At 40.2% G+C, this 12,782-nt stretch overlaps 1 protein-coding gene across 8 annotated transcripts in view; it reads left to right on the top strand.

Annotated features, from left to right (window-relative positions):
- The window catches only part of LYPD6 (LY6/PLAUR domain containing 6), a 134,498-nt gene that overhangs the window by 112,465 nt on the left and 9,251 nt on the right, over positions 1-12,782 (top strand). For 4 of the 8 annotated variants that reach the window (XM_059727384.1, XM_019480369.2, XM_019480370.2 and 1 more), the window contains exons 4-5: positions 4,452-4,582; positions 6,766-11,581. In XM_059727384.1, coding sequence (XP_059583367.1) covers positions 4,452-4,582; positions 6,766-6,927 — 293 coding nt within the window. In that variant the 3' untranslated portion in view covers positions 6,928-11,581. Of the gene's footprint in view, positions 1-4,451; positions 4,583-6,765; positions 11,582-12,782 lie in introns of those variants that run through there. The other 4 variants (XR_009462117.1, XR_009462118.1, XM_059727385.1 and 1 more) reach the window with 2 other exon arrangements.

Here is a 12,782-nt window from a genome sequence, read left to right as displayed (position 1 = left end):
ATTCCTTTTTTTTTGGAGGAAACAGTGAGACACTCTTTCCATGATTCTCTTTAAATGATGAGCTAGTCTTTTAGAGACCTGCTTTTGAGCTGTTTGTGAACTTCTGATGCTTGAATTAAAGTTTTCTTATCTTCTTGTAAAGATAGTAGAAATGCCTTGCATTCTCCCAAAGCAGAACCAATGTATATTTACAAAATATGGGATTTTAGAGAAAGTAGTTGAGCAGGGTAGAAATTCTAATCCATTTTTAACTTCAGAATAAAAGATCCAAAATCTCCTGAGACTAGAATTATCTGATAACATTTTGCTCACAGTTAGTCCTAAAGCTATCATGATACATTGGGAATGATGTTCTTTGTAGCTAAACTTCAGTCTTAATCAAAGATCAGGTTCACCGCATGCTCTACTTTTACTTTACCTCAGAGACTGAGACCAAGTCCTTGTGTTTCCTTCCCACAATTCATTCTTTCAAATGAATGCAGAATAATAGCTTAACCTAGATAGCAGGGTGTTAAAGCAGAGTTGGGCAGCAATGCAAGAAACACTCTTCACTGTACAGCTCTGACTCTTTAACATTCTTCCTGTCATGCAGTGAACATCCACTGACTAACACCGTGTTCTCAAAGGAAAAAGCTTGTTCTCTCTTTCTGCAGAACAAGTATAATTTTAAAGGGCCAAGTTTTATAACTGCTCTTGTCTTTGGAAGTCAGAATATCTGCAAGCTGTGGCTTGCAGAAGTGATCAGTGTGAGTAGTCTGACCAGGGATTTTCGAATGGGAACAAAATACTGTCAAAAAACAATGCAATTCACAGCTCATAGATAGATAAAACCAGAGCTGGTGTGTGCTTGGGCTTAATGGAGAAAGATTAGAATAAATGCCACTATTACTTCTGATGCTGGTTTAAAACAGATATCAAAGTTATTTAGTTTTTATGGTTGTATCTCAAGACTGAGTCTCCTAGGGTGCATACAGGTGTTAGGGGGAGGTTAGATTATATTAAAAATGGCCACCCACTCTAACTTAGTTCACCCAGGTGTAGACCTTACACTTAGATCCCAAGTTAGGTGGATCAAAGTGTGAATTGTGCAGAAGTTCAGGACTGTGAGGTTGATCTAAAAAGGGCTGACCCAATACAAGTTAACCCTACCTTAGAGGCAGGCTGACTTAGATCATGTCTGGTGAAAATGATCTGACTGAACTTCCCAGTACAGCCCCAGGGCTAGGAAAACCCAGCTGCTGGCCCCAGCCCCAGGGCTGCACTTTCCCTATCCACTTCCTGGCACCAGGCTATTTTTAGCCCCCAGATGGACAACCCCCCTATGGACCAGCCAACCCCCCTGAGCCTGCCAAACCCCCATCCCACAAACTGCTTCCAGTGCTGGTTTTACTGCTGTTCACTGGTCCCGGGAGCCAAGGAAGTAAGTTGGGGTGGGAGGAGGGGCGGGCAGGATGGGGGGTTGGTTTGTCTGGGGAGTGTAGTTCATCTGATGATTTTGGGGGAGGGGGAGTTGAGGGGTTAAAAAAAGCCCCTGGTCTGAAGGGGTAGGGGAGAGAGCCCCCAACACTGCTAAACTCCCCCTGCAGACTGTGCTAGTCCCCTCATCCCACCAAACCCTCCTGGAGCCCACCAACCTCCCTGTAGACCCTGCTTGCCCTCCTGATCCCTCTGAGCCCCCCCCCTCCACGCACAGACCCTGCTAGCCTCCTCAATCCCTCCCACAGAACCTACTTGCACCCCTGTGGGCCCTGCTTGTCCTCCCATCCACCCACTAGCCCCGCAGCCTGACTTGCCTTAGATCAGGTGGTCATTTTTAGGAGCAAGTTGGATGGAGTTAACCTTCCTGAATGTACATACCCCTAGAGTCAATAGCATTACACTGAACAAGAGAAGAAACTCCACACAAGGGAGTCAGTAGTTATTCTTAATTTGTGTTGGTGATGAGACCTCAGAATCTGGCCTGTTACTCAATCAGTTCATATTATAGAAAGTCGCCATGTGTTTGTTTGTTTTTACTAAATGCAAAACCAGTGTCTGTATGTGCTTGTTTTTTATCTTTGACTTTTCCAAGCTAGTATTTTTGAAAGTACAGCAATATATTAAAAAACAAAATCAAAAGAAAGTAATTCATGTTATGGTTAACAGGCCTCAAAGTTTAGTTTAGACCTCAAATATGATGTCCAGAGTATAATTATGAAGACCTAAAGTTATTTACTCATTCCATAGGTTTGTAATCTTATCTGTGGAGGTTAGAGGAGTAAAGTTATGGTATCACCTTCCTTGGTTATCTGAACCTTTAGTAGATTGCTTATATTAAGAGGTATTGCCAAGATAAGAAAATTCCATCCTAGCATTGCATTTTTAACAAACCAGAAAGATCTCATCACTAACCAATAGTAGAGGAATGGTAGGGCTCATGTAACAGAAACATTCATACATCTCAATGTATATTGTCTGCAGATTGAAAAATACTTTCTCTTATTGAACTGCAAGTAAGCCTGAAAACCAGAATGAAGTCACCATTTTAAGAGCCTTTGGGTAGATTGTATTGTGGGATATGTTAGAAGCATGTCATCATTCACTGGTTTCAGGTGATGCCTATTAATGGTGAACTTCTCCTCTGTTGAGAGAGGCAGTACAAAATTTATGCATCAAGTGCAGTTTAGGCTTAACATTCAGAGGCCTTGTTCTGTGTTTGTATTGGAAATGAACTACCTTTGAGGTCCAATCCTATGAGATACTGAATGCATACATATCTTACTGCCAGCATATGCAATTCAGGAGTGCTCGGCATCAGATCAAATTGGGCCTTGACCTCTTAGGAAGATAGGATCTGGAAAAGGTATTAAAAGCTTTGTATTGTTATGGCTGCATTTTTTGTCTTTTTGGCTCATCAGAGACCTGAGGTGTTGAAGTCTATTTGTCATGGATATTGCCACTCAGCTTAAGAGCAGGCCAGAATTGTGACTAACCTAGTGTTTTAGTTGCTCAGTAAGTAACATGCAAGTTCAGTAGTCTTCCTTTTTCTAGTTATTGAATTCATAAAAAGTATAAAGTATTCAAGGCACAACTCTAGTTTAAAAAAAAAAAGTTGCACAAGAACATCCACTTAAATGCATTACAGGCTTTACTGTGACAGCATGTGAATTGTTCATTAATATCAAACAAGAAAGAAACACAACTGAGAAGAAACATAGAATGGACTGTTGCCTTTGCTTTATATCCTACTGCTGTCATGTTAGGATGTTGGAATACTGTTTTTTCAGTTTCCTTTAAAGGTTAAATAAAGAAGTAAAAATTCCTTTAAACATGAAGACAATTTTATATATATGTTCTGAGGATGTAAATCATTATATGAGTGATATATAATAATTATATCACTCTTACATACTGTAATAATGGTCATATATGTATGTGTGTGTATATATGTATATGATTGTGTGTGTGTGTGTGTGTGTGTGTGTGTGTGTATATGTCTGACTCATATCATGTAAATCACTCATACAATGATTTACATCCTCAGAGCATTTTCCAACCATGACTAGTCTAGCATTTTCAAAAAGGAGGGGAGCATGTTTTCCTGCGGAGGTGGGTTTAAAGTATTAACCAGGGGGTGGTGAAGTGCAGAAAATGTATAACTGAAGATGTATAAGTTTCCAGTGATACATGGTGGAGATGATGGAGGATATGATTGACTTGGTTTACTAGAAGGTTGCTCAGTTTTCAGAAGCCTGAATACTGAACTGGTTTATCCTCCCAACTGCCTTGCATGGCAGACAAGTGCTTTTATCATCATTTTAGAAGTAAAGAACGTGAGGTACAGAGATGAAGAGACTTATGCAGGGGCACACTGGAAGCCAGTGGCAGGGCCAGGATTAAAATATAGTAAATTTTGAGCAGCTACTTGGTCCACTGGAGTGTGGGCCGGGAGATAGATGATTCTTATTTGCAATGTTCTTAATTATCCTGAAGAAGAAAAGCATGAAGTTAGAGAATCTTCCTATCCACTTAAATTGAGCGGGAATGAAAGTTCAGCTCCAGATACAAACATGCATTGCACATACGTGAGACGGTGAATTAGCTAATGTTATCGAAGTAAGGACAGGACTGGCCTTTAGACCTGTATTTGTTATTCTTTTCCATAATACAACTGTTTATAGTCAAGGTATCTGTTTAGTTCAGCCGTGATATGTAGATCCATACATCCATCTGGATCAAACTTTTAGAGATGTTTGGGGTCTGAGCTTCTGTATAAAATCTTACAGAACTTGACTTTACTGATTGACATAGGATGGGAGTTTGGCTCAACCGTCCATTTTTGTCTTTTCCATGACCCTTGATGCCAGTGATCTGCTTTCCTATTTACAGGATGTGATCATAGCAGCTCTATTAAGTTTGATTTTGTCCAAAACAGCAGCAACAACAGCAGTTCCCTCTCTCTTTTTCTCTAGGTACAAGATACTGCTTCACACAACACAAGCTGGAAGACAGTGGAAAGAGCATATCTGTCACCAAGCGATGTGTGCCATTAGAAGACTGTTTGTCTACAGGCTGTGTAGATTTAAAATATGAAGGACAGAAGGTTAGCAACAAAAATGATCATTTTTGGTATAAGCTATGCAGAACTCCTTAGCTTTTAGCACAAAATCTGACTTGCACAGAAGGTGGAAGAGTATTACCAAAATTGTAATATGTCTGCTTTTGATGCTCCTATGTTTTATGTAAGTGGTTATATTTGACAGAATGAAGGAACTATCCCTTTAACCAGGAGATAAAGGGGATTAGGCCCAAACCCTGTTCATTATGAATGGGGAGCTGCACCACTAATTTTCCTAGTACAAGAATTTGGCCCATCTTAAATGAGAATATATAACTTCAGTAAGGCAAGAAGAAGAAATGTACAAAAGCACACTCACAAATAAGAGGAAATCCTGATGTCCTTACTCAGACTTTCTTCTGCAAAAAAGCAAAGGAAATGTTTTGGGCTGAGCAAAGACTAGAGAATAACTGGAGTAGTGTTAGAGTTAGAAAGTGTATAAACAAAGAATGAAAGAGGCAAGAGACCGTGAAAGGGAAAAGGTAACATGCTCCCTCCATCTTCCCTGAGGAATTAAAATGACAGATCTTCAAGATGAAAGCAAGAGAGATGGCTAGACATTTTTGATGGTATGTTAAAGACCTAGCTAATGCCTCAGGGAAGAAAACTGTTCTACTCTATTTGAAAACAGTTTTACTTAGTTACACTATTATTTTTCTCATCCAGTTCTTTTTAGTGAATGATAACATTGTCTCGTGACGTTTTTTCCACCCCAATCTCATAGGGTGCCTATACACGTTCTCCAACACATTCTAATTCGAATACAGAGCAGACTCAGTTAACCCTTGCCTGGGTTCGGGGGCCTCCTGGGGCTGCGGCAGCAGTGATCCTGCCTCGGAGCCTGGCTGGCAGCAGAGTATGGCTCCAGCTGGCCAGGCTCCAGCTTTGGGTGGCGCATGCACTGCTCCACTTTTTTTTCCTGTGGGCTTTTTTGACCCCTCAATATCCACGGGATAAAAAATCGCCCTCTGTGTTGCTCCCTTGCAGTGTGGAGAGCAACTCAACATGCGGTACGTGGCTGCAGCACCACACACCACACAGCTGCACTTATCTGGACACTGCCACACTGTACTATTTGACAACAAAAGAAGCAGTGATTCAACTCTCTAAACCAATGACTACTTCTCAATCCATTGATTAGCCTCAGCCCCTTTCTTTCATTAGTCTCTCTCAGTATAGCCTCTGCAGGAATCAGGCTAGTGACCCTGTTAATTGGTAACCAGAAAACCCTTTCTTTCTCCCTGAAATATTGAAGAATGGGAAAATATGGGAATGTTAATCTTGATTGGATGAGATGTTTCACAACTCTTAATTACATTGGCATTTTTCCAGTAGTTCTGAGAAGCAATTTTATGAGATCCATAATTTTATGAGACCCAATTTTATGAGGGATTCTATTTTACTTGGGTCCCTTTAAGGGGAGAACTAACTTCCTATGACCTTGAAAAGGGTCCATCTTACCTCTACATAGTGCCTGGCCAGCTATATTGGTTGTTGCGGGGATTGAGCTGTTGACTGCCCCACTCCATATCTACCATATGTTTGCTGCATGTGGTTTCTGGTGTGTAACTCCTGTTCTGGCCCAGGACTCAGGTTCAAGTTCCTAGGTAGTTCCATGTGGCCCTGTGTAACATACAGCCAAAGATACTTGTTTAAAAATTAAGTTTAAAAAAAAAAAAAGTTAAAAAAAAGTTTTGGCTCTTCCAGATCACAGCCTAGGACACCCATCTGTTCTAGACATTTCTCATAAGTCTGTGAGATGTGGCACCCTCTATTAATCTTGTAGTGTTCTTGACACTTTATCAACTTGGACAACGTAATTACCCTAAACAAATCATGTCTCCAGCACTGTCCAGAACAAGGCAGTGACTGAAACCATACTGTCTTCAGTATTTACATTACTGTTGTTCCTAGGCATCTCAACTAAGATTGGGACACTATTGGCCAGACATTGAAGAAGTGTAGACAGTTCCTTAGAGATCATGTTCTATATAGGTTGATTGATAAAAGGACTTGGGTAGGAGGGTGAGGGAGTGGCGGGAGGGAGGGAGGGGCAGGGAAGAGGTCAATAACCATGCCAGTGCTGCCTTACTTCCGCTATTTCTGCTACTGAGTTTTCTTCAGAAGTGGAAAGATACAAGTTATTGACATGCTTTTTTTTCTTTCAGATCTGCACTTCCTGCTGTGAAGGAAATATCTGCAACTTACCATTACCAAGAAATGCAACTGATGCAGTATTTGCAACAACATCCCCTATAAACCAGACAAAAAGACTTTCACAACACATATCACTAATAACTTCATGTCTCTTATTGGTATTTACTTCATAGCAATATTACAAGGTGCTGTTTTTATGGTCAGAAAAGGTAAACCAACATTTGCGTATTTTTTAATCTTATCTTAATATATGTTTTAAATTCCAGTATTTCAAAGACATTCCCAAAATCTAATTTCTCCCTGACTGTGTCTTGTCTTTCAGTCAGTGCAGAGTCTAATGTTCCTGATGTATAAATGCAACTGAAGGAGGGAAAAAACCCGTTGTTTTAACTTCAATATTTTGAGTATAAATACATTTTAAAGCTAGTGGTTTGTAGCATACATCAGTGCACAGAATATTCTTAAAATATCAGTGTCTTCTCTCCATGAAGTAGTTATATTTAAAAAAATACTGCATAGCTACAAGATTCTATCAGCATTTGTTTTGGGGTGTTTTTTTTTTAAGCTGGCATAAGAGAAAGCATTGTTGACAATTTTTACATTATAATTTGGAAACAGATTACTACTAAATTAAGGGCTAATCCAGCAGTGTCCTAGCATTCCAAATTCCTGCTGACTTCAGTGAGAATTATTTGACAATGACAACCACAGTGCTGCATTTTAAATTGAATACATATAGAATCAAACAGCACTTTATTTTACACACACACACACACACACACACACACACACACACACACACACACACACACACACACACATATTCTATCTACAAAGTGTGTAAAGGGCAGTAATGCTATTGTTTGAGTAAGCAAAAGACAACATTTCGAGAACTACACACATAACCTATTATACTCTGCCATTTCTCTTAACACTCTTCTCCCAACATATGGTGTAAAGAAATTACAAGCCTTGGCTATATTTTTGGTACCCAGTGCTTATTTTAGCTGTAAATCATTTACATGATATTTATTTTTGTATGGTATGATTACAACCTAAAGTATTGTAAAAAAAAATCCATTCTTAAGACCAATATATCATGATAGGTTAGTTGTTTTAAGAGTGGGTAAACTTGTAATATATACGTTATGATAAATTATCTATAATATTTTGAACCAGTGTCGAAAAAGAGGAACTTGTTTTCCAAGGTCAGTGGTAAATTAAAGTGGCCATTGCTGGTTTATCTTAACACTAAATAAAAATATGGTGGAACTTTGTGCACTGCACATCTAGATAATCACACATTTAAGTGATTTTATGAACTAGTTTTGGTTAGCAGCAATTGACCAGTAACTTGCACTTTATCAAGTTACAATACAGGTTTATGCCATAAACTTTCTGTGAATTATATAACAAAAGGAAGGGAAGATTGCTGGAATCTGAGAAAATGCCTTATGAAGGGCTCATAACATTTTACAAACAAGCATTAATCCAGTAAAGTTCCTTTCAGCTATATATGTAATAGCTAAAAACCACAGATCTCAATATGTAATACTGGGCATGTCTACACAAGCATTAGTACGCTATTGTTACTACGCATTAAGTTTAGTCTCCGTAATAACAGTAACTCAATGTGCAGTAACTGGTCCTAATGCACAGTAGTGCCGACATATCATCTTTTAGTGACACTAACGCATAGCAGACTAATTCTACTGAGCATTAGCATGGTTTTTGCTGTGATGCACTGATGTGCAGTAGAACTACTCTACTGCACATTTAGCGTCTCTTGTAGACGTACCACTTTGTGTTTTAATGTCAGTGGCTGTTAGTTTCCTGAGCATTCCAATTTGTATCTTTTTTATGTGAAGGCTTTGGGTTTTTTTGAGGAAAAAATTGCTTTAAAAAACCCCACTGTCTTTTCTTAACTTCGTTTTTTTTCTTTCAGGTGATTTGGCTTTTGAAAGGTAGGATACTTGGAAAAGCAGGAAGGATTCATGAATTTTCATGTCTGAAAAATCAAATTTTTACCAATTTCAATGTGAAAATGAATATCTTCTTTTTCCCGTTTTCATTTTTACTTAAATATTTAACTAATTTTGAGTAAAAAAATGCCTCACATCATTCAAAGACTATCATATTTTTGCTCAAGAAGCCATTTCAGAGTTTTCATCCTATTGCTGTAAAATAGGATGTGCTGAAATTCTTTGAATTCTGCTGGAAGTATCTCACAATTCCCTAGTGTTAGTTGCAAGGGCAGCTGCAATCTGTTTATTATTATGCAAGTCGGTCATCCTGTTTGAGTCAGGCATCTTATTTGATGAATGCAGCAGTGCAGCCCTCCATTGCACTGTGCTTTGTCCCCTCTGGGTGTGTTTACACGTTCATTAATGCACCATAATGGTGGTGCGTTATGTTTAGTGCCTGTAATAATAGGTACTAACTTAATGTACTGTAATCGGCGCTACTGTGCACTAATGCAGATGAACGCGTTTTGTGTGACGCTTAATGTCCATTGGACTAACGCTACCGTGTACTAGTATATTAGCATGGTTTTTGCCAGCCACGCTAGTGAGCAGTAAAGTTAGTCCAATGGGCATTAATCATCTTGTGTAATGCATTCCTTGAGTAGACTATTTTAAAGCTACTAAAGACAGCTTTCAACTCCAGTTGACATCAAGGTTGTACAGGATCAGTCCTGTAGATTGAAGTAGCAGTTTTACCATGCCAGAGCCACTAAATGATCTAGATGCTGCAATGTCTAATGTTTAGGCGACTTGCTACCAACTGGAATTTTCACCCCAAGTTAGAGGCCTAGGCTTCCTGTGCAGTGAAGGGATAGAGTTCAAGGCAGTAATGTAATAATGGGTAGACAAGGTAGGGCACTGGATTAGAGCTAGGAGGAGCATTCATTCTCTTGTCCTCTTATCCCCTTCCCTCCCTCTCTTCACTCTGCATATTTCCTGCAGTGACTTCAGCTCCAACAGCAGGGATGGCAGAGCTGCGGCAAATGCACAAAGTGCAGGAGCAGCAGCCAGAGGTTTCACCTGTCTTGAGGATTCATGTCAGCAGCAAAAAAAAGGAGGTGACCTCTCCCCTAGCAACATCATGGGCCCTGCTGCTGCTCTGCCATTATTATCAGAACCAGAGCTACTGCAGGGAAGGTGCAGGGGTTACATTGCTGACAAACGTTGACTCCCTGCAGGAAAGACAGGTAGAAAAACATTTGATTTGTGACTCCTATGAGGGCTTTGGTGACTGATAGGTGCTTAGCTGCTTAGCACTACAAAGACTTGGCCTAGGTTTTAAATGTGTGTAGGCACCAGACATCACTGTCATTTTATGGCTCAAGCCTTCTGGATGTAGTCTACCTACAGTTGATATGGGACAGATCCTTGGGTAACAGGGTGGCATTTTATGTTACCACTGCAGCCTCACCAAACGTAAGCAATCTTTTGATGACTTTGTGATCTAGATGTGTAGAGCCACCCTGACTGTGCTTCAGTAGTCACTAATGCCCATTAATAGGGAAGGATTAGATTTTATGGGTAAGAACAGTGAAAAAATGTTTTGACATACAATTTTTGCAGGTAGATAACATGTGGCCAAACTTGTGGCTGTTCTCTGTGTAGGTGCATTTGCAGACAATAATGTCTGGAGAGCCACTCCTTTTACGCATGGATTAGGCACAATCAGAAGTGTAGCAAGGTCTTTTAGCACCTGGGACAGAGGCGGGGTATGTGGGGGCTGGTGTGTGGTGGGGGTAGGGAAGGGGGAGGTGGAATTATGCTGACCAGGAGAGGGGGAGGGAGAGAAGAATCCTGTCTTCCTGGCTCTCCACACTCCTGCAGCAGCTGCTACTGCTTTGGCTGCTGTTGTAGCAGCACAGGCTTTGACTACTAATGCTGGAAGAAAGACAGTGGCATGCGTTCCCCAGGGGTCACTCCTGGTGCTCCATTCATTTGCTCCCTCTCCCTAGGTGCGGGGCTGTAAATCCTGTGTCAAAGCCCTCCCCTCCCCCCCCCCCCGGGGTGAGTAGGGGCATCATTACATACTCTCTCCCCCTCAGATACACTGCCGGGCACAAGGCTGTGCCTGCCCAGTTCCAACAGCTGGGTGGTGCAGGGCTAGGCCTGCCATGGTAAAAATTAATGAAGGGAGGGGACCGCAATGGTGCCCCCAAGGCTGGTACCCTGCTTGTCCCCTCTTCCTCATCTCTACCCCTATTGCCACTGGGTGCAATGCAGAACTTATGCTAGATTTGAGACCAGGCTTGGGCACCCCAGCCATGGCTGCCAGCAGTTGCAAGACTATGCCAAGACATACAGTGCACCTTTCAAAAACACCAGTTAGGACCACCATTAAGCAGGTGTTAAACCCATGCTCTGAGCTGTTCCAATCCATAGCATACTATACAGTTAGAAATTGCTTCTCTGAGGTGCACTGCAGTCTCATCCTTAAGGGATGTTTAGACATGTTGGACAATGTTGCTACCCAGGACCCAGTTTTGTTACACAGATTTACTCAACAAGCTGGAACATTTGCAGTGTGGTAGGTAGCATGTATTTATAACACTGTTTTAAAAAATGAAATCTACCCAAAATCTTATCTGTTAAGGAATCTCTATACAATTCTCTCCTTCACCCCAAACTTCCAGTGCACCCGCCAGTGGATGTATTATGATTTATTAATAATGTATCAGTGTTGAGATGCTATGTATTTATGTTTAGGTTCTGAACAATGTGATCTTCCTTTTAAATATTTGATTTTTAAATGTTGTAAATGTTGTACCTATGTGTAAATAAACGGAGGTTTTAAATATACAAGCAAGCACATTGTCTGATAACATTGATGCATTTTTAAATAGTTTTGACAAGGCCAACCCTTCCACTCGCTCTTTCAACCCTTCCCCCCACTTACTGAATAATTGCAAGCTTCCTTTTGTCCCTCTTTGGCCTCTTGTAAAGTCCCATTAGCAAAGGGAGAACCCGAAAAGAAAAGAACTATATTTAGAGCATTTTCCTGGCTCCCACAGAAAGAAGTGTTTGTGAGCCAGATCCTGAAGCTAATGTGAGTCTCTCCCTTTTTTGCGGTGAGAGCTGGATTGGATCCTATTGATTTGTTCTCTCTGGCATTCACTAAGTGGAAAGTCTATGGTAGTTCCATGAACAGAGAATCTGCAGAATTAAGGCATAAAAGTATATGCTTATCTCACAAGATTTCCCAGTCTTCCTGCTTATGAAAGTAACTGAAGGATATAGCATTACAAGAGTTATTCCCCCCAGTTCATTTCTGGTTCCTTGAAGATTTAGGAGGAGATGCAAGTGGTCACCTGAAGGTTTAAGACGAACTGCAAGTAACTGCACGTTTTAAAATCTCACCTGTGATTTGTTTAGTTTTTCTCCTGCTTTTCTAAAAATCCTTTATTTTCTTACTAAGGGCTTGATTTTACTTTCCCTCTCTTTCTCTCTTCCTTGCTCTGGTTGAACACAGGAAAACTACCATTCTCATGTAGCTCTGATTTACATCAGAGTAAATTATATTTGATTCACATACAAAAACTTCAGGCAATTAAACACCTAATTTTTAACTTATTGGGAATAATGCACAGGTCTCATAAATACCTGTTTTAGACATTGTTTAAAACTTTTTGCTCAGAAGATACTGTAAATTTTGGGCTTTTTCTGCCTTGAAGGTTTCAGCCTATATTGGTAACATCATCCAGTTTTCCAAGCCTTTCTTTTGTCCTGTCAATTACATGTTTTGCTATTGGAAACATGAAATACAAGATTTTAAAATAGATTTTTTTAAGATGTAATGAGCCAGCCAGTAACTGAATAATAATGTGATAAGGTCCTAAAATTATCTGAGAGCACTACACTCACATGCACCTAGAGCATAAACAAAACCTTTCAGACTTTTATGAGGGGTCTCATCAACTAAGGCATTTCTTAGCTATCCCGTGGAGAAGGGTAGGCCTACTTAAAAAGCAAACACCTATTTTATGTAACTGAAAGTAATCAGACATGCA

Source organism: Alligator mississippiensis, chromosome 4 (assembly GCF_030867095.1).
Source record: "Alligator mississippiensis isolate rAllMis1 chromosome 4, rAllMis1, whole genome shotgun sequence".
Lineage (NCBI taxonomy): Eukaryota > Metazoa > Chordata > Crocodylia > Alligatoridae > Alligator > Alligator mississippiensis.
This window is presented reverse-complemented; position numbering and strand designations above follow the sequence as displayed.